The sequence below is a fragment of the Tachyglossus aculeatus genome, chromosome 22 (genome assembly GCF_015852505.1).
Source record: "Tachyglossus aculeatus isolate mTacAcu1 chromosome 22, mTacAcu1.pri, whole genome shotgun sequence".
NCBI lineage: Eukaryota > Metazoa > Chordata > Mammalia > Monotremata > Tachyglossidae > Tachyglossus > Tachyglossus aculeatus.
In genome coordinates this window covers 48774785-48796338 of record NC_052087.1, presented here as the reverse complement: position 1 = coordinate 48796338, position 21554 = coordinate 48774785, and the positions used below count along the sequence as shown (strand labels likewise).

Genomic DNA, 21554 nt, shown 5'->3' with positions numbered 1-21554 from the left:
CTGTCCATTGGGATTTGCTTTGTATCCACCCCAGTGCTTAGTACAGTGCCTGTACTTAGTACACCTGTATATATGTTTGTACATATTTATTACTCTATTTATTTTACTTGTACATATCTATTCTATCAATTTTATTTTGTTAGTATGTTTGGTTTTGTTCTCTGTCTCCCCCTTTTCGACTGTGAGCCCACTGTTGGGTAGGGACTGTCTCTATATGCTGCCAACTTGTACTTCCCAAGCACTTAGTCCAGTGCTCTGCACACAGTAAGCGCTCAATAAATACAATCGATTGATCGATCTATCCTGTTCCCCCAAAGACCGCCCTGCCAGACCTCAGAACCCCCACGACAGCCGGGATGAGTTCAGTGCTTTATTGTTTCCGCTGAGCAGAGGGAGGAACCCGCCCGGGCCTCCGAGGAGCAGAACGTGCTTTTCCTGCCTCAGTTTCCCCCCACACCGTCCTGCAAGAGGCTGCAGGATGCGGGGGGGCTTCTTCTGAGCAGCAGTGGGGTGGGCGGGGTCCTCTCAGCAGCAGCAGCAGCAGCAACGCCAGTTATGGGGTGTGGAGAGAGGAGTGACCCCAGGGTCCCAAGCACCCCCAGAAGAGCTGGCTGAAGGCCGCCCCGGGGGGCTGCGTCGGGTCCGCAGCTTGGGCAGGAGGCTCAGTCGGCCGTGAAGACGCGGCTGGAAATGTCGTCCAGGAGCCAGTCGATGCCCGGCAGCAAGTTGTCGCCGGTCACGGCGCTGCAGCCTTGGATGCACCAGTGGTGACTGCGGATGCAGTCCAGCTCCAGGGTCTCCGGGACGGACGGACGGACGGTCAGAGGGGCCGGGCGGCCTCCCCGTGACACCCCACTTCACCGCCACGAACCTTAACCCTCATCCCGCCCGCTGCCCCAGGCCCAGAGAGACCCCCCGCTCCTCTCAACCCCCCTATTCAGCCTGGCTGCTCTATGACTTTGGGCAAGGCCTCAGTTCCCTCCTCTGTAAACTGGGGATGAAGACTGTGAGCCCCATGTGGGCCCTGGGTGGCGTCCAGTCTCATTCGCTTGTATCTATCCCGGCGCTCAGTACAGTGCCTGGCACATAGTAAGTGCTTAGCATTATGAAAAAAGGGGTCCCCAGCCACCCCCCAAGGGCCAGCCCCCTGCTCACCTCTCGGATGGCGCTGGACGACAGGGCTCCGGGCAGGTCCTGTTTGTTGGCGAAGATGAGGAGGGTGGCCCCGGCCAGGCGCTGGAGGAAAAGCGGGAAGGGAATTGGGGAATCTCGGAGGACCGGGCCGGAGGGGAGAAACCAGAAGCAGAGGAGGGCTACATCTGGCTGGGACGCCCTCCCTCCTCGTACCCGACAGACAATCACGCTCCCGCCTTTAATAATAATACAATGGTGTTAAGCTCTTACTATGTGTCCGGCGCTGTATTAAGCGCCGGGGTGGATACAGGCACCTTGAGTTGGACATAGTCCCCCTTTTAGATTGTGAGCCCACTGTTGGGTAGGGACTGTCTCTATATGTTGCCAATTTGTACTTCCCAAGCGCTTAGTCCAGTGCTCTGCACACAGTAAGCGCCCAATAAATACAATTGTTGATGATGATGATGATAGTCCCCGGCACGTATGGGGCTCATCATCTCAACCCCCGTTTTACAGATGAGGTAACAGGCACGGAGAAAAAAGAAGTGACTTGCCCGAGGTCACACAGCAGACGAGTGGCGGAGGTGGGATTAGAACCCAGGACCATCTGACTCCCAGGGCCGGGCTCTAGCCACTGAGCCATGCCGCTTCTCGAAGCCTCAATGGAGGCATGCCTCCTCCAAGTGGCCTTCCCAACCTAAGCCCTCTTTTCCTGGTCTTCCACATTGCCCTGACTCGCTCCCTTTATTCATCCCTCTTCCCATCCCCACAGCACTCATATTATTATTATTATTATTATTATTATTATTATTAAGTGCCATGCCCTCCCTCTGCCCATCCGCCAAGCTAGCTCTCTTCCTCCCTTCAAGGCCCTGCTGAGAGCTCACCTCCTCCAGGAGGCCTTCCCAGACTGAGCCCCTTCCTTCTTCTCCCCCTCCTCCCCCCTCCATCCCCCGCTCCTTACCTCCTTCCCTTCCCCACAGCACCTGTACATATGTATATATCGTTGTACATAATTTATTACTCTATTTGTTTATTTATTTTACTTGTGCATAGCTATCCTATTTATTTTATTTTGTTAGTATGTTTGGTTTTGTTCTCTGTCTCCCCCTTTAAGACTGTGAGCCCACTGTTGGGTAGGGACTGTCTCTAGATGTGCCAATTTGTACTTCCCAAGCGCTTAGTACAGTGCTCTGCACATAGTAAGTGCTCAATAAATACGATTGATGATGATGATGACTGTCTCTATATGTTGCCAATTTGTACTTCCCAAGCGCTTAGTACAGTGCTCTGCACATAGTAAGCGCTCAATAAATACGATTGATGATGATGATGATGATGGAGTCATTTCCGATTCATAGCGACTCCATGGATATACTTTCTCCAGAACGGACTTCCGAACGGTTCTTCCGTTGTCGCTGTTAGGGTCTCTATCCATCTAGCTGCTGGTCTGCCTCTTCCATGTTTTCCCTGGACTTTTCCTAACCTCGGTGTCTTCCCCAGAGAATTAGTTCTCCTGATGACGTGTCCAAAATCTGCTCATCTAAGTCGAGTCATCTGGCTTTCCAAAGACCATTTTGGTTTAATGTGCTCTAAAATCCATGTGTTTGTTCTGTGGACAGTCCGTGGTATTTGCAAAAGCCTTCTCCAACCCCACAGCTCAAAGGAATCTTTCTATCCTGTTGTTTTTTCACCGTCCGGCTTTCGGCTCCGTACGCTGTCACGGGAAACACCGTAGAGTTGACAATTTGTATGTTTGTGGCAATCGTCACATCAGCGCGTTTCATGACCTTTTCCAGGCCCTTCATAGCTAGTCTTGCTAACATTGATTATTATTATTATATTTCATAGCTAGTCTTGCTAACATTGATTATTATTATATTTCATAGCTAGTCTTGCTAACATCGATTATTATTATATTTCATAGCTAGTCTTGCTAACATTGATTATTATTATTATATTTCCTAGCTAGTCTTGCTAACATTGATTATTATTATACTTCATAGCTAGTCTTGCTAACATTGATTATCATTATTATATTTCATAGCTAGTCTTGCTAACGATTATTATTATTATATTTCATAGCTAGTCTTGCTAACATTAATTATTATTATATTTCATAGCTAGTCTTGCTAACATTGATTATTATTATATTTCATAGCTAGTCTTGCTAACATTGATTATTATTATTATATTTCATAGCTAGTCTTGCTAACATTGATTATTATTATATTTCATAGCTAGTCTTGCTAACGTTGATGATCATTATTATATTTCATAGCTAGTCTTGCTAACATTGATTATTATTATTATATTTCATAGCTAGTCTTGCTAACATTGATTATTATATTTCATAGCTAGTCTTGCTAACATTGATTATTATTATATTTCATAGCTAGTCTTGCTAACATTTATCATTATTATATTTCATAGTCTTGCAACGTTGATTATTATTATTATATTTCATAGCTAGCCTTGCTAACATTGATTATTATTATTATATTTCATAGCTAGTCTTGCTAACATTGATAATTATTATTATATTTCTACATATTTATAAACTCGATTTATTAGTACATACTATATTTATTTTATTAATGATGTGCATATAGCTATAATTCTATTTATTCTGATAGTATTGACACCTGTGCACTTGCTTTGTTTTGTTGTCTGTCTCCCCCTTGTAGACTGTGAGCCTGCTGTTGGGTAGGGACCGTCTCTAGATATTGCCGATTTGTACTTCCCAAGCGCTCAGTACAGTGCTCTGCACACAGCAAGCGCTCAATAGATACGACTGAATGAATGAATTGATCTTCGGCCTCTCGCTCGGCTACAATTTCCCTTATTATCGACGCACGCACATATCTGCAATTACTTTATTTATACTAACCTCTGTCTCCCCCTCTAGCCCGTAAGCTCACGGGGGGTCGGGCACGTGTCTGTCGCAGTGTACTCTCCCAAGCACGCTGAGAAGCAGCGTGGCTCGGTGGAAAGAGCCCGGGCTTTGGAGCCAGAGGTCATGGGTTCAAATCCCGGCTCCGCCAACTGTCAGCTGTGTGACTTTGGGCAAGTCACTTCGCTTCTCTGTGCCTCAGTCCCCTCACCTGTAAAATGGGGATGAAGACTGTGAGCCCCCCACATGGGACAACCTGATCACCTTGTAACCTCCCCAGCGCTCAGAACAGGGCTCTGCACATAGTAAGCGCTTAATCAATGCCGTAAAAAAGCACTTAGTACAGTGCTCTGCACGCAGTAAGCGTTCAATAAATTTACTTGATTTATTTTGTTAATGATGTGCATCTAGCTTTAATTCTATTTGTTCTGACACCCGTCTCCATGTTTTGTTCTGTCGTCCGTCTCCCCCTTCTAGCCTGCGAGCCCGTCGTTGGGTGGGGACCGTCTCTGGAGGTTGCCGACTCGGACTTCCCAAGCGCTCCGCACGGAGTAAGCGCTCAATAAATACGACTGAATGGATCTGGGGAGGCAGCGTGGCGCAACGGAAAGAGCCCGGGCTTTGGAGTCAGGGGTCATGGGTTCCAATCCCGGCTCCGCCAGTTGTCAGCTGTGTGACTTTGGGCAAGTTACTTCACTTCTCCGTGCCTCGGTTCCCTCAACTGGAAAATGGGGATGAAGACTGTGAGCCCCCCGTGGGACAACCTGATGACCTTGTAACCTTCCCAGAGCTTAGAACGGTGCTTTGCACATAGTAAGCGCTTAATAAATACCATTATTATTATTATATGCTCGACTGACCGGGGCCGGGCCGGAGGGGAGAGACGGGGGTGGAAGAGGGGAGCGGTCTGAGCATCTCCCTAGGGTCTGAGGCCTCTCAGGGCGCCCGGTCCCCATCCCGTCCCGTCGGCCCGGGCCCGGGGTGATGGTGGTCTCGGGGTACCTCCTCCACCAGGAGGTTTTCCAGCTCCCGCCGGCAGTCCTGCATGCGCTGGCGGTCGGCGCTGTCCACCACCCAGATGAGCCCGTCCGTGCTCTCAAAGTAGTTCCTCCAGTAGGACCGCAGGGACTTCTGCCCGCCCACGTCCCAGATGTTCAGCTTGAACCTGGACGGGGAGACGGAGAGGCCGGCGGCGGGGTCAGGCCCCAGCGGGACCCCGGGAGACCCCCCCCAAAACCCCATCCCCTCCCTCACCCCCGGTGCTCCAGGGTCTTGATGTTGAAGCCCAAGGTGGGCGAGATGGTGTCCACGTCCTCCCCGTTGAACTTCTTGAGGATGGTGGTTTTCCCGGCGTTGTCCAGGCCCCTGCGACGGACCGGGTTAAGGATTCAGGGTTAAGGCTCACGCATCAGCTTGGACTTCCCAAGCGCTTAGTCCAGTGCTCGGCACACAGTAAGCACTCAATAAATGCGACTGATTGATTGAGTCGGTCATTCGATCGTATTTATTGAGCGCTTACTGTGGGCCGAGCACAGTCCAATTTGGCAACTGAGACGGTCCCTACCCGACAACGGGCTCACGGTCTAGAAGGGGGAGACGGACAACAAAACAAGTGGACAGGCGTCGATACCACTGAAATAGAGAAATAGAATTCGATTCATTCGATCGTATTTATTGAGCGCTTACTGTGCGCCGAGCACTGGACTAAGCGCTTGGAGAGTCCAATTTGGCAACAGATAGAGACGGTCCCTACCCGACAATGGGTTCACGGTCTAGAAGGGGGAGACGGACAACAAAACAAGCAGACAGGCGTCGATACCATCGAAATAGAGAAATAGAATTCGATTCATTCGATCGTATTTATTGAGCGCTTACTGTGGGCCAAGCACTGGACTAAGCGCTTGGAGAGTCCAATTTGGCAACTGAGACGGTCCCTACCCGACAACGGGCTCACGGTCTAGAAGGGGGAGACGGACAACAAAACAAGCAGACAGGCGTCGATACCATCGAAATAGAGAAATAGAATTCGATTCATTCGATCGTATTTATTGAGCGCTTACTGTGCGCCGAGCACTGGACTAAGCGCTTGGAGAGTCCAATTTGGCAACAGATAGAGACGGTCCCTACCCGACAACGGGCTCACGGTCTAGAAGGGGGAGACGGACAACAAAACAAGCAGACGGGCGTCGATACCATCGAAATAGAGAAATAGAATTCGATTCATTCGATCGTATTTATTGAGCGCTTACTGTGGGCCGAGCACTGGACTAAGCGCTTGGAGAGTCCAATTTGGCAACAGATAGAGAAGGTCCCTACCCGACAACGGGCTCATGGTCTAGAAGGGGGAGAGGGACAACAAAACAAGCAGACAGGCGTCGATACCATCGAAATAGAGAAATAGAATTCGATTCATTCGATCGTATTTATTGAGCGCTTACTGTGGGCCGAGCACTGGACTAAGCGCTTGGAGAGTCCAATTTGGCAACTGAGACGGTCCCTACCCGACAACGGGCTCACGGTCTAGAAGGGGGAGACGGACAACAAAACAAGCAGACAGGCGTCGATACCATCGAAATAGAGAAATAGAATTCGATTCATTCGATCGTATTTATTGAGCGCTTACTGTGCGCCGAGCACTGGACTAAGCGCTTGGAGAGTCCAATTTGGCAACAGATAGAGACGGTCCCTACCCGACAACGGGCTCACGGTCTAGAAGCAGCGTGGCCCAGTGGAAAGAGCCCGGGCCTTGGAGTCAGAGGTCATGGGTTCAAATCCCAGCTCCGCCAATTGTCAGCTGTGGGACTTTGGGCAAGTCACTTCACTGGGCCTCATCTGTAAAATGGGGATGAAGACTGTGAGCCCCCCGTGGGACAACCTGATCACCTTGTAACCTCCCCAGCGCTCAGAACAGTGCTTTGCACATAGTAAGCGCTTAATAAATGCCATTATTATTATTATTATTATTAGAAGGGGGAGACGGACAACAAAACAAGTAGACAGGCGTCGATACCATCAAAATAGAGAAATAGAATTAGATTCATTCGATCGTATTTCTTGAGCGCTTACTGTGTGCAGAGCACTGGACTAAGCGCTTGGAGAGTCCAATTTGGCAACAGACAGAGGCGGTCCCTACCCGACAACGGGCTCACAGTCTCCTCCAGGAGGCCTTCCCAGACTGAGCCCCCTCCTTCCTCTCCCCTTCCTCCCCCTCCCCATCCCCCCCCGCCTTACCTCCTTCCCCTCCCCACAGCACCTGTATATATGTATATATGTTTGTATGTATTTATTACTCCATTTTATTTGTACATGTTTATTCTATTTATTTTATTTTGTTAATATGTTTGGTTTTGTTCTCTGTCTCCCCCTTCTAGATCGTGAGCCCACTGTTGGGTAGGGCCCGTCTCTAGATGTTGCCAACTTGGACTTCCCAAGCGCTTAGTCCAGTGCTCTGCACACAGTAAGCGCTCAATAAATATGATTGAATGAATAAAAGTTGGAGAAGGACAACAAAACAAGTAGACAGGCGTCGATACCATCAAGATAGAGAAATAGAATTGTAGATCTATATGCATTATTAATAAAATAGAGTAATAAATATGCACAAATATACACAAGAGTTATGGGGAGGGGAAGGGGGTAAGGTAGAGGGAGGGAGGGAGGGAAGGAGAGGAGGAGCAGAGGATAAAGCGGGGGCTGAGAATGGGAAGGCCTCCTGGAGGAGGTGAGCTCTCAGTAGGGCTCCCAATTCCATGGCTCGTGGCTTGGCTGTCGGACGCCCCCCACCCCGACCCCCTCCATTCATTCAATTGTATTTATTGAGCGCTTATCATGTGCAGAGCACTGGGCTAAGCGCTTGGGAAGTCCAAGTCGACAACCAATCAATCAATCAATCAATCAATCGTATTTATTGAGCGCTTACTATGTGCAGAGCACTGTACTAAGCGCTTGGGAAGTACAAATTGGCATCACATAGAGACAGTCCCTGCCCAACAGTGGGCTCACAGTCTAAAAGGGGGAGACAGAGAACAGAACCAAACATACCAACAAAATAAAATAAGTAGGCTAGAAATGTACAAGTAAAATAAATAAATAAATAAATAAATAGAGTAATAAATATGTACAACCATATATACATATATACAGGTGCTGTGGGGAAGGGAAGGAGGCAAGACGGGGGGATGGAGAGGGGGACGAGGGGGAGAGGAAAGAAGGGGCTCAGTCTGGGAAGGCCTCCTGGAGGAGGTGAGCTCTCAGCAGGGCCTTGAAGGGAGGAAGAGAGCGAGCTTGGCGGATGGGCAGAGGGATTGGGGACATTCCAGGCCCGGGGGAGGACGTGGGCCGGGGGTCGATGGCGGGACAGGCGAGAGCGAGGTACAGGGAGGAGATTAGCAGTGGAGGAGCGGAGGGTGCGGGCTGGGCTGGAGAAGGAGAGAAGGGAGGTGAGGTAGGAGGGGGCCAGGGGATGGACAGCCTGGAAGCCCAGGGTGAGGAGTTTCTGCCTGATGCGCAGATTGATCGGTAGCCATTGGAGGTTTTTGAGGACCAGGCAGCCCTGACCCGTTTTGGGGGGGCCGAGGAGGGGCTACGGCAACGGCCATCCGGGGGAAGGCCAGGAAGCCTGGAGGACTGAAGTGGGCAGGCCCTGGGGGTTCACGCCCAAGAAGCGCTCCATAAATGCTACCGATTGATCGACTGATGGAAGCAGCGTGGCTCAGTGGCAAGAGCCCGGGCTTTGGAGGCGGAGGTCATGGGTTCAAATCCCCGCTCCGCCAACTGTCAGCTGCGTGACTTTGGGCTAGTCACTTCTCTGGGCCTCAGTTCCCTCATCTGGCAAATGGGGATGAAGCCTGTGAGCCCCCCGTGGGACAACCTGATCGCCTTGTAACCTCCCCAGCGCTTAGAACGGTGCTTTGCACATAATAAGCGCTTAATGAATGCCATCATTATTAGGAAAATGGGGATGAAGACCGTGAGCCCCCCGTGGGACAACCTGATCACCTTGTAACCTCCCCGGCGCTTAAAACGGTGCTTTGCACATAATAAGCACTTAATGAATGCCATCATTATTATTATTAGGATTCTGGGGATATTAGGATTAGTCTTCTTGACTGTGAGCCCGTTGTTGGGTAGGGACCGTTTCTAGATGTTGCCAACTTGGACTTCCCAAGTGCTTAGTACAGTGCTCTGCACACAGTAAGCGCTCAATAAATACGACTGAATGAATGAGGGGGGCTGGGAAGTCTGAGGAGAGGACAGGACAATGGAGTTAGCAGACACGTTTCCCACCCACGACGAGCTTCTGGTCAAAAGCGCTTGATATTCGCCCCAACCTCAGCCCCACAGCCTTACATCCACCCCTTTCCCCTCCCCACAGCTCTTGTGTATTTAGGTACCGATTTATTATTCTATTTATTTTATTAATGATGTGTATATGGCTATAATTCTATTTACAGAGATGCTATTGATGCCTATCTACTTGTTTTGTTTTGTCGGCTGTCTCCCCCCTTCTCGACTGTGAGCCCGCTGTTGGGTAGGGATTGTCTCTATTCCCAAGCGCTTAGTCCAGTGCCCTGCACGCAGTAAGCGTTCAATAAATACGGCTGAATGAATGAATAACGTATTTTACATTCCCTGTCCACAGTGAGCTTACAGTCTACAGCGGGAGACAGACGTTAATATCAATAAATAAATTATGGATAACGACGTAAATTGCTGAGTGAGAGGTGATCAGAGGGAGCAAGAAAGAGTGCTGCAGAAGGGGGTGGGGGAAGAGCAAATGAGGCCTCACTCAGGGAAGGCCTCTTGGAGGAGATAATAATTGTGGTATTTATTAAGCGCTTACTATGCGCCAGGTACTGTACTAAGCACCGGGGTGGGTACAAGCAAATCAGGTTGGACACAGTCCCTGTCCCACATGGGGCTCACACTGTCCATCCCCCTTTAACAGATGAGGTAACTGAGGCACAGAAGAAAAGAAGTGACCTGCCCAAGGTCACATGACAAGTGGCAGAGCCAGGATTAGAACCCACGTCCTCTGACTCCTCTGCCCGTGCTCTTTCCACTAAGCCACTAGGCCATGCTGCTTCTTATAATCAATCAATAATATTTATTGAGCGCTTACTGTGTGCAGAGCACTGTACTAAGCGCTTGGGAAGTACAAGGTGGCAACATATAGAGACAGTCCCTACCCAACAGTGGGCTCGCATCAGAGTCCCTGTGCCATAGTCTATGTAAGAGGGAGTCCTCTAGACTGGAAGCTCGTTGCGGGCAGGGATTCTCTCTGTTTATTCTTATATTGTACTCTCCCAAGTGCTTGGTAATAATAATAATGCTGATGGTATCTGTTAAGCGCTTAATAATAATGGCATTTATTAAGTGCTTACTATGTGCAAAGCACTGCTCTAAGCGCTGGGGAATAATAATAATAATAATGATGGCATTTATTAAGCGCTTCCTATGTGCAAAGCACTGTTCTAAGCGCTGGGGAATAATAATAATAATGATGGCATTTATTAAGCGCTTACTATGTGCAAAGCACTGCTCTAAGCGCTGGGGAATAATAATAATAATAATGATGGCATTTGTTAAGCGCTAACTATGTGCAAAGCACTGTTCTAAGCGCTGGGGAAGTTACAAGGTGATCAGGTTGTCCCACGGGGGCTCACAGCCTTAATCCCCATTTTCCAGATGAGGTCACTGAGGCCCAGAGAAGTGAAGTGACTTGCCCAAAGTCACACAGCTGACAGTTGGTGGAGCCGGGATTTGAACCCATGACCTCTGATTCCAAAGCCCGTGCTCTTTCCACTGAGCCACGCTGCTTACTATAATAATAATAACTATAATAATAATTATGGCATTTATTAAGCACTTACTATGTGCAAGGCACTGTTCTAAGAGCTGGGGAGGTTACAAGGTGATCAGGTTATCCCATGGGGGCTCACAGCCTTAATCCCCGTTTCCCAGATGAGGTCACTGAGGCCCAGAGAAGTGAAGTGACTTGCCCAAAGTCACACAGCTGACAGTTGGCGGAGCCGGGATTTGAACCCATGACCTCTGACTCCAAAGCCCGGGCTCTTTCCACCGAGCCATGCTGCTTACTATAATAATAATTATGGCATTTATTAAGCACTTACTATGTGCAAGGCACTGTTCTAAGCGCTGGGGAGGTTACAAGGTGATCAGGTTATCCCACGGGGGGCTCACAGTCTTAATCCCTATTTTCCAGATGAGGGAACTGAGGCCCAGAGAAGTGAAGTGACTTGCCCAAAGTCACACAGCTGACAGTTGGCGGAGCCAGGATTTGAACCCATGACCTCTGACTCCAAAGCCCGGGCTCTTTCCACTGAGCCACACTGCTTCTCTATGTGCCAAGCACTGATCTAAGCGCTGGGGTAGATACAAGGTTATCAGATTGTCCCACATGGGGCTCACAGTCTTAATCCCCATTTTCCAGATGAGGTCACTGAGGCCCGGAGAAGCGAAGTAAAGTGCCCAAAGTCACACAGCTGACAAGTGGCAGCGGCTGGATTAGAACCCACAACCTCCGACTCTCAAGCCCGGGTTCTTTCCACTAAGCCACGCTGTTCTGCGCCCAGCAAGCACTCAATAAATACAACTGAATAAACACGATCGACTGAAAGAACGCCTACTTGATCCCCACTTTACAGCTGAGGAAACTGAGGCTCAGAAAAGACAAATGACTCATCCAAAGCCACACAGCAGGGAAGTGGCAGAGCTGGGATTAGAACCCGGGACTCCTGACTCCATTAGACTGCTTCCGGGGTAACAACAGCATTGCGGGCAGGGGATGTGTCTACCAACTCTGTTATAGTGTACTCTCCCAAGCGTTTAGTACAGTGCTCTGCACACAGTAAACGTTCAATAAATCCAGATGATTGAAAAAGTGTGGCAGAGACAGCAACGACAGAGAGAAGGATCTGATGAAGGGGATGGAGGAGAGGGAGGAGGGCCAAGTGAGGGGTCTTATTAACAAAGGGGGAAACTGAGGCAAAGTGTGACTCTCTCCACAAGTATGGTGGGTGGGAGTCACAAAGGAGCCAAAACGTAATTTCAAGATCTCAGACTCAGGCAGATAACAAACAGACTGGCAAAACCTCCAATCAATCAATCAGTGGGATGTATTGAGCACTTACTGTGTGCAAAAGTACTGTACTAAGCGCTTGGGAGAGTTCAATACGCCCGAATCTGATAATAATAATGAAAATGATAGCATTTATTAAGTGCTTACTATGTGCATAGCACTGTTCTAAGCACTGGGGAGGTTACAAGGTGATCAGGTTGTCCCATGGGGGGCTCACAGTCTCACTATGTGCATAGCACTGTTCTAAGCGCTGGGGAGGTTACAAGGTGATCAGGTTAATAATAATAATAATAATGACATTTATTAAGCGCTTACTATGTGCAAAGCACTGTTCTAAGCGCTGGGGAGGTTACAAGGTGATCAGGTTGTCCCATGGGGGGCTCACAGTCTTACTATGTGCATAGCACTGTTCTAAGCGCTGGGGAGGTTACAAGGTGATCAGGTTAATAATAATAATAATGACATTTATTAAGCACTTACTATGTGCAAAGCACTGTTCTAAGCGCTGGGGAGGTTAAAGGTGATCAGGTTGTCCCACGAGGGGCTCACAGTCTTCATCCCCATTTTACAGATGAGGTCACTGAGGCCCAGAGCAGTGAAGTGACTTGCCCAAAGTCACCCAGCTGACAGCTGGCGGAGCCGTGATTTGAACCCATGACCTCTGACTCAAAGCCCGGGCTCTTTCCACTGAGCCACACTGCTTACTAGAACAATAATAATTGTGGCATTTATTAAGCGCTTACTATGTGCAAGGCACTGTTCTAAGCGCTGGGGAAATTACAAGGTGATCAGCTTGTCCCACGGGGGGGCTCACAGTCTTCATCCCCATTTTACAGATGAGGTCACTGAGGCCCAGAGCAGTGAAGTGACTTGCCCAAAGTCACCCAGCTGACAGAGCCATGATTTGAACCCATGACCTCTGACTCAAAGCCCGGGCTCTTTCCACTGAGCCACACTGCTTACTAGAATAATAATAACTGTGGCATTTATTAAGCGCTTACTATGTGCAAGGCACTGTTCTAAGCGCTGGGGAAATTACAAGGTGATCAGCTTGTCCCACGGGGGGGCTCACAGTCTTCATCCCCATTTTACAGATGAGGTCACTGAGGCCCAGAGAAGTGAAGTGACTTGCCCAAAGTCACCCAGCTGACAATTGATGGTATTGACACCTGTCCCCATGTTTTGTTTTGTTGCCCGTCTCCCCCTTCTAGACTGTGAGCCCGTTGTTGGGAAGGGACCGTCTCTGTCTGTTGTCGACTTGGACTTCCCAAGCGCTTAGTACAGTGCTCTGCGGACAGTAAGCGCTCAATAAGTGCTTAGAGAAGCAGCGTGGCCCAGTGGAAAAGAGCCCGGGCTCTGGAGTCAGAGGTCATGGGTTCAAAATCCTGCCACCTGTGTGACTTTGGGCGAGTCGCTTCACTTCTCTGGGCCTCAGTTTCCTCATCTGTAAAATGGGGATTGCTCGAAGCAATTGGTAAGGCCCAGCCTGCCCCACCCCCGCCGCAGGGGGCCTTTGGTACAGGCCACGCTGTCCGAAGCAGTTGGTACAGTCCGCCTTGCCCCACCCCCGCCGCAAGGGGCGTTTGGTACAGGCCACGCTACGCGAAGCAGTTGGTACAGCCCGCCTTGCCCCACCCCCGCCGCAAGGGGCGTTTGGTCCAGCCCAGCCTGACCACCCCCGCCGCACGGGGCGTTTGGTACCGGCCACGTTACCCGAAGCAGTTGGTACAGCCCGCCTTGCCCCACCCCCGCCGCAAGGGGCGTTTGGTCCAGCCCAGACTGCCCGCTGCACCGGCGCCGGCAGGGGGCGCTGATCTCGGCCCATCCCCCCAAATCTCCCCCGTAGGATACAGCATGAGGAGCCGCAGCTCCCGCTCCTTCTGCTTCATCTTCTTCAGGATGGTCAGCAGCCCCATCGTCCTCCCGCCGCTCCTTCTCCTCCTCCTCCTCCTCCCATTGGCTCCCCGCCGCCGGCCGCTCCGCCGTCCGATTGGCTGGAAGGCCGCCGGGTCCCGCCCCTCGGCCAATGAGGATGGAGAGCGCGCCTGATGACGCCGTTTCCCGGACCAATAGGAGGGGGCGGAGGCTTCTACGGCGCCCCGCGCGGGACAAATCCCGCAGCCTTCGCCCGCCGCTCCGTTCCGCCTCTTCCCCTTCATTCAGTCATTCAGACATTCATTCAATAGTATGTATTGAGCGCCTACTGAGGGCAGAGCACTGTACTAAGCGCTTGGGAAGTACAAATTGGCAACACTTAGAGACGGTCCCTACCCAACAGTGGGCTCACAGTCTAGAATCGGGGGACAGACACAAAACAAAACATGTGGACAGGTGTCAAAACCGTCAAAATAAATAGAATTAAAGCTACATTCATTCATTCATTTAATCGTATTTATTGAGCACTTACGGTGTGCAGAGCACTTACTAAGCGCTTGGGAAGTACAAGTTGGCAACATGTAGAGACGGTCCCTACCCAACAACGGGCTCACATTCTAGAAGGGGGAGACAGACACAAAACAAAACATGTGAACAGGTGTCAAAACCGGCAGAATAAATAGAATTAAAGCTACATTCATTCATTTAATCGTATTTATTGAGCACTTACTCTGTGCAGAGCACTGGACTAAGCGCTTGGGAAGTCCAAGTCGGCAACATAGAGAGACGGTCCCTACCCAACAACAGGCTCACAGTCTAGAAGGGGGAGACAGACACAAAACAAAACATGTAGACAGGTGTCAAAACCGTCAAAATGAATAGAATTAAAGCTACATTCATTCATTCATTTAATCGTATTTATTGAGGGCTTACTGTGCGCAGAGCACTGGACTAAGCGCTTGGGAAGTACAAGTTGGCAACATACATATAGAGACGGTCCCTACCCAACAACAGGCTCACAGTCTAGAAGGGGGAGACAGACACAAAACAAAACATGTAGACAGGTGTCAAAACCGTCAAAATAAATAGAATTAAAGCTACATTCATTCATTCATTTAATCGTATTTATTGAGCACTTACGGTGTGCAGAGCACTTACTAAGCGCTTGGGAAGTACAAGTTGGCAACATGTAGAGACGGTCCCTACCCAACAACGGGCTCACGGTCTAGAAGGGGGAGACAGACACAAAACAAAACATGTGAACAGGTGTCAAAACCGGAAGAATAAATAGAATTAAAGCTACATTCATTCATTCAATGGTATTTATTGAGCACTTACTCTGTGCAGAGCACTGGACTAAGCGCTTGCGAAGTCCAAGTCGGCAACATAGAGAGACGGTCCCTACCCAACAACAGGCTCACAGTCTAGAAGGGGGAGACAGACACAAAACAAAACATGCGGACAGGTGTCAAAACCGGCAGAATAAATGGAATTAAAGCTACATTCATTCATTCAATCGTACTTATTGAGCACTTACTGTGTGCAGAGAACTGGACTAAGCGCTTGGGAAGGACAAGGCAGCAACATATAGAGACGGTCCCTACCCAACAACGGGCTCACAGTCTAGAAGGGGGAGACAGACACAAAACAAAACATGTAAACAGGTGTCAAAACCGTCAGAATAAATAGAATTAAAGCTACATTCATTCATTCATTTAATCGTATTTATTGAGGGCTTACTGTGCGCAGAGCACTGGACTAAGCGCTTGGGAAGTCCAAGTCGGCAACATAGAGAGACGGTCCCTACCCAAAAACGGGCTCACAGTCTAGAAGGGGGAGACAGACACAAAACAAAACATGTGAACAGGTGTCAAAACCGGCAGAATAAATAGAATTAAAGCTACATTCATTCATTCATTCAATCGTATTTATTGAGCACTTACTGTGTGCAGAGCACTGGACTAAGCGCTTGGGAAGTACAAGTTGGCAATATCTAGAGACTGTCCCTACTCGACCACGGGCTCACAGTCTAGAAGTGGGGAGACAGACACAAAACAAAACATGTAGACAGGTGTCAAAACCGTCAGAATAAATAGAATTAAAGCTACATCATTCATTCTTTCAATCGTATTTATTGAGCGCTAACTGTGTGCAGAGTACTGTACTAAGCGCTTGGGAAGTACAAGTTGGCAACAGATAGAGACGGTCCCTACCCAACAGTGGGCACACAGTCTAGAAGTGGGGAGACAGACACAAAACAAAACATGTGGACAGGTGTCAAAACCGTCAGAATAAATAGAATTAAAGCTACAATCATTCATTCATTCAATCGTATTTATTGAGCACTTACTGTGTGCAGAGCACTGTACTAGGCGCTTGGGAAGTACAAGTTGGCAACATACAGAGACGATCCCCACCCAACAACGGCCTCACAGTCTAGAAGGGGGAGACAGACAACAAAACAAAACATGTGAACAGGTGTCAAGTCGTTAGAATAGAGATAAAGCTAGATGCACATCATTAACAAAATAAATAGAATAGTAAATATGTACAAGTTAGAGTGATAAATCTGTACAAATATATCTACAGGTGCTGTGGGGAGGGGAAGGAGGTAGGGCAGGGGGGATGAGGAGGGGGAGAGGGCAAAGGAGGCTGAGTGTGGGAAGGCCTCCTGGAGGAGGTGAGCTCTCAGTAGGGCTTTGAAGGGAAGAAGACAGCTAGTTTGGCGGATGTGTGGAGGGAGGCCATTCCGGGTCAGGGAGAGGACGGGGGAGAACGAGGCCCAGTGAGGAGGTGAGCGGCGGCAGGGGAGCGGAGGGTGCGGGCTGCGATGGAGAAGGACAGGAGGGAGGGGAGGGAGGAGGGGGCCAGGGGATGGATGGATGGATGGACAGCCTGGAAGCCGCCTGCCTGCCTGCCTGCCTTCCTCCCACCCTCTTTCAATCCCTTCCCTTTCATTCCCTTCCCCGCCCTTCCCTTCTCTTTCCCTCCCTCCCCTTCCTTCTCTTTCCCTCCCTCTCCTTCCTTCCCTTTCCCTCCCCTTCCTTCCCACTCCCTCCCTCCCCTTCCTTCCCCTTCCCTCCCCTTCCTTCCCACTCCCTCCCTTCCCTTCCTTCCCTTTCCCTCCTTCCCCTTCCTTCCCCTTTCTTCCCTTTCCCTCCCCTTCCTTCCCACTCCCTCCCTCCCCTTCCTTCCCTTTCCCTCCCCTTCCTTCCCACTCCCTCCCTCCCTTTCCTTCCCTTTCCCTCCTTCCCCTTCCTTCCCTTTCCCTCCCCTTCCTTCCCTTTCCCTCCCTCTCCTTCCTTTCCATTCCCTCCCTCCTCTTCCTTCCCATTCCATCCCTCCCTTCCCCTTCCTTCCCTTTCCCTCCCTCCCCCTCCTTCCCTTTCCCTCCCTCCCCCTCCTTCCCTTTCCCTCCCCTTCCTTCCCTCCTCTTCCTTCCCATTCCATCCCTCCCTTCCCCTTCCTTCCCTTTCCCTCCCTCCCCCTCCTTCCCTTTCCCTCCCTCCCCCTCCTTCCCTTTCCCTCCCCTTCCTTCCCTTTCCCTCCCTCCCCTTCCTTTCCATTCCCTCCCTCCCCTTCCTTTCCATTCCCTCCCTCCCCTTCCTTCCCTTTCCTTCCCTCTCCTCCCTCCCCTTCCCTCACTTCCTCTCCTTTTTCCTTTTCTTTCCTTCCTCACAAGGAGCTGACACAAGTAGCGTGGTTTATTGGCATAATAATAATAATAATAACAATGATGGCATTTGTTAAGCGCTTACTCTGTGCTTATCGCTTGAGAGATACAAGTTAATCATCAGGTTGTCCCACGAGGGGCTCACAGTCTTCATCCCCATTTTCCAGATGAGGTCACTGGGGCCCAGGGAGGTGAAGCGACTTGCCCAAGGTCACCCAGCTGACAAGTGGCGGAGCCGGGATTAGAACCCACGACCTCTGACTCCCAAGCCCGGGTTCTTTCCCCTGAGCCAAGCCACTTCTCAATAGAACAGTTAACAATAGAACAATTAACAGACACATTCCCTGCCACACAAGCGGGTGGTTTAGTGGCATAATAGTTATAATAATAATGGCACTTGTTAAGCACTTACTAGGTGCCAAGCACTGTTCTGAGCACTGAGGGAGATCCAAGGTAATCAGGTTGTCCCATGTGGGGCTCACAGTCTTAATCCCTATTTTACAGATGAGGGAACTGAGGCCCAGAGAAGTGAAGTGACTTGCCCAAGGACACACACCAGACAAGTGGCTTCACTCTGCTGCCCGGATTATCTTTGTTCTAAGTGCTGGGGCAGATACAAGGTAATCAGGTTGTCCCACGTGGGGCTCACACTGTGCCTGATGTGCTCCCCCAAACTGGGTATGATGTAATATTAGGGCCCAGATGCCAGAAGGGGGGAATGGATGTGGCAGAGCAGAGTAGGAAGGGGGCAGGGGGCTATTTCTCTGGGTGGGTGGCAGCGGTGAGTTGGGCCAAACCCAGGCGGGCAGGATAATAATAATAATAATAATGGCATTTATTAAGCACTTACTATGTGCAAAGCACTGTTCTAAGCGCTGCGGAGGCTACAAGGTGATCGGGTTGTCCCACGGGGGGCTCACAGTCTTCATCCCCATTTTACAGATGAGATAACTGAGGCCCGGAGAAGTGAAGTGACTTGCCCGAAGTCACCCAGCTGACAAGAAGCGGAGCGGGGATTTGAACCCGTGACCTCTGACTCCAAAACCCGGGCTCTTTCCACTGAGCCACACTGCCTTCCCTTGGCCCCAGAATGGCTCACACGGACATTTTTTTGCCCAGTGGATAGAACCGGGGCCTGGACTCAGAAGGACCTGGGTTCTAATCCTGCCTCCGCCACGTGTCTGCTGTATGATGTTGGGCAAGTCATTTCACTTCTCTGGGCCTCAGTTACCTCACCTGGAAAATGGGGATTAAACTGAGCCCCCTTTTTCCTCTCCTCCTCCCCATCCCCCCCGCCCTACCTCCTTCCCCTCCCCACAGCACCTGTATATATGCTTGTACAGATTTATTACTCTGTTTATTCATTCATTCATTCATTCAATCGCATTTATTGAGCGCTTACTGTGTGCAGAGCACTGGACTAAGCGCTTGGGAAGTCCAAGTTGGCAGCATCTAGAGACGGTCCCTACCCAACAGTGGGCTCACAGTCTAGAAGGGGGAGACAGAAAACAAAACAAAACATATTAACAAAATAAAATAAGTAGAATAAATATGTACAAGTAAAATAAATACATAGAGTAATAAATACATACAAACATATATACATATATACAGGTGTTGTGGGGAAGGGATTTTACTTGTACATATTTACTATTCTATTTATTTTGTTAATGATGTGCATTTAGCTTTAATTCTATTTGTTCTGACGACTTGACACTCTTCCACGTGTTTTGTTTTCCGTCTCCCCCTTCTAAACTGTGAGCCCATTGTGAGGTAGGGACCGTCTCTATATGTTGCCAACTTGTACTTCCCAAGCGCTTAGTCCAGTGCTTTGCACACAGTAAACGCTCAATAAATATAATAATGGCATTTGTTAAGCACTTACTATGTGCTGAGCACTGTTCTAAGCGCTGGGGGTGGATACAAGGTGATCAAGTTGTCCCACGTGGGGCTCACAGTCTTAATCGCCATTTTACAGATGAGGGAACTGAGGCTCAGAGAAGTTAAGTGACTTGCCCAAGGTCACACAGCAGACATATGGGGGAGCTGGGATTCGAACCCATGACCTCTGACTCCAAAGCCCGGGCTCTTCCCACTGAGCCACGCTGCTTCTCTAATATGATTGAATGAATGAGTGACTGGGAGTCCCATGTGGGACAGGGACTGTGTCTGTCCTGATTTTGCTTGTAATAATAATAAATAATAATGTTGGCATTTGTTAAGCGCTTACTATGTGCAAAGCACTGTTCTAAGCACTTGGGGGGATACAAAGTGATCAGGTTGTCCCACGTGGGGCTCACAGTCTTAATCCCCATTTTACAGATGACGTAACTGAGGCTCAGAGAAGTTAAGTGACTTGCCCAAGGTCACACCCCAGTGCTTAATACAGTGCCCGGCACAACAGAAACACTTAACAAATATCGTTATTATTTTTATTATTATTAGCTTGTGGTCGCACCGAAACGACCAGTACCTGCCACTGAGAACCACCTCGGAACCAATCAATCAATCAATCAATCAATCGTATTTATTGAGCGCTTACTATGTACAGAGCACTGTACTAAGCGCTTGGGAAGTACATTGGCAACCAGTGCCGTGGATGGCCTAAAATTTATTTAAAGAGGCCCCACCCCCAGCTCCTCCGGAGATGACCGAGCGGGGCTTGGGAGATGAAAGGGAAACTTCACAAAATGATCATCATCATCATCATCATCAATCGTATTTATTGAGCGCTTACTATGTGCAGAGCACTGTACTAAGCGCTTGGGAAGTACAAATTGGCAACCTATAGAGACAGGCCCTACCCAACAGTGGGCTCACAGTCTAAAAGGGGGAGACAGAGAACAAAACCAAACGTACTAACAAAATAAAATAAAAAAATAGATATGTACAAGTAAAATAAATAAATAAATAGAGTAATAAATCTGTACAAACATATATACATACATACAGGTGCTGTGGGGAAGGGAAGGAGGTAAGATGGGGGGGATGGAGAGGGGGATGAGGGGGAGAGGAAGGAAGGGGCTCAGTCTGGGAAGGCCTAAAAATGATGACTTTCCATGGTCCATGGAGTCCTGATCCCGGGGGAACCAAAAGCCCCCCACCAGCCCATCTCTCCCAACGCTGCCGGAGCTTGGAGGAACTTCCTCTTTTCTGGAGAACGAGGGACTCCAGGTCTGTCGCCCAACCCTGCAGATCAATCAATCAATCAATCAATCATATTTATTGAGCGCTTACTGTGTGCAGAGCACTGGACTAAGCGCTTGGGAAGTACAAGTTGGCAACATATAGAGACGCTCCCTACCCAACAGTCCTCAACTTCTCTGGCTCACCATCCGGTTAAAGATTATCCTGGTCCTACCTGTTTGTCCAGAAAGCCCTTTTGAACGCTCCCTCTAAAGGGTCCCCCCTTCTTTCCCAAACCTGGATTGGTTTAGACTTTAGACATTAGGCTTTAGACATTAATGTCTAAAGACATTTATATCTTTAGACATAAATGTCTAATGTTTAGACATTAGACATTTAGACTTTAGACATTAGCAGCGGGGCTCAGCGGAAAGAGCCCGGGCTTGGGAGTCAGAGGTCATGGGTTCTAATCCCGGCCCCGTCGCTTGTCAGCTGTGTGACTTTGGGCAAGTCACTTCACTTCTCTGGGCCTCAGTTACCTCCTTTGTAAAATGGGGATGAAGACTGTGAGCCCCCCGTGGGACAACCTGATCACCTTGTATCTCCCCCAGCGCTCAGAACAGTGCTCCGCACATAACAAATGCCAATATTATTATTATTAAAATGGGGATGAAGACTGTGAGCCCCACATGGGACAACTTGATCACCTTATATCCTCCGCACATAACAAATACCAATATTATTATTATTAA

At 49.3% G+C, this 21554-nt stretch overlaps 1 protein-coding gene across 1 annotated transcript; it reads right to left on the bottom strand.

The window, feature by feature from the left end:
• Positions 1–356: 356 nt before the first annotated feature.
• On the bottom strand, positions 357–14065 carry ARL2 (ADP ribosylation factor like GTPase 2). The gene is made up of 5 exons (XM_038764676.1): positions 13980–14065; positions 5282–5392; positions 5030–5192; positions 1156–1236; positions 357–797 (listed from the first exon to the last, which is right to left on the bottom strand). Exons 1-5 carry the CDS (start codon positions 14042–14044, stop codon positions 663–665), a joined length of 555 nt encoding a protein of 184 aa, XP_038620604.1. The 5' UTR covers positions 14045–14065; the 3' UTR covers positions 357–662.
• Between the last annotated feature and the right edge of the window lie 7489 nt (positions 14066–21554).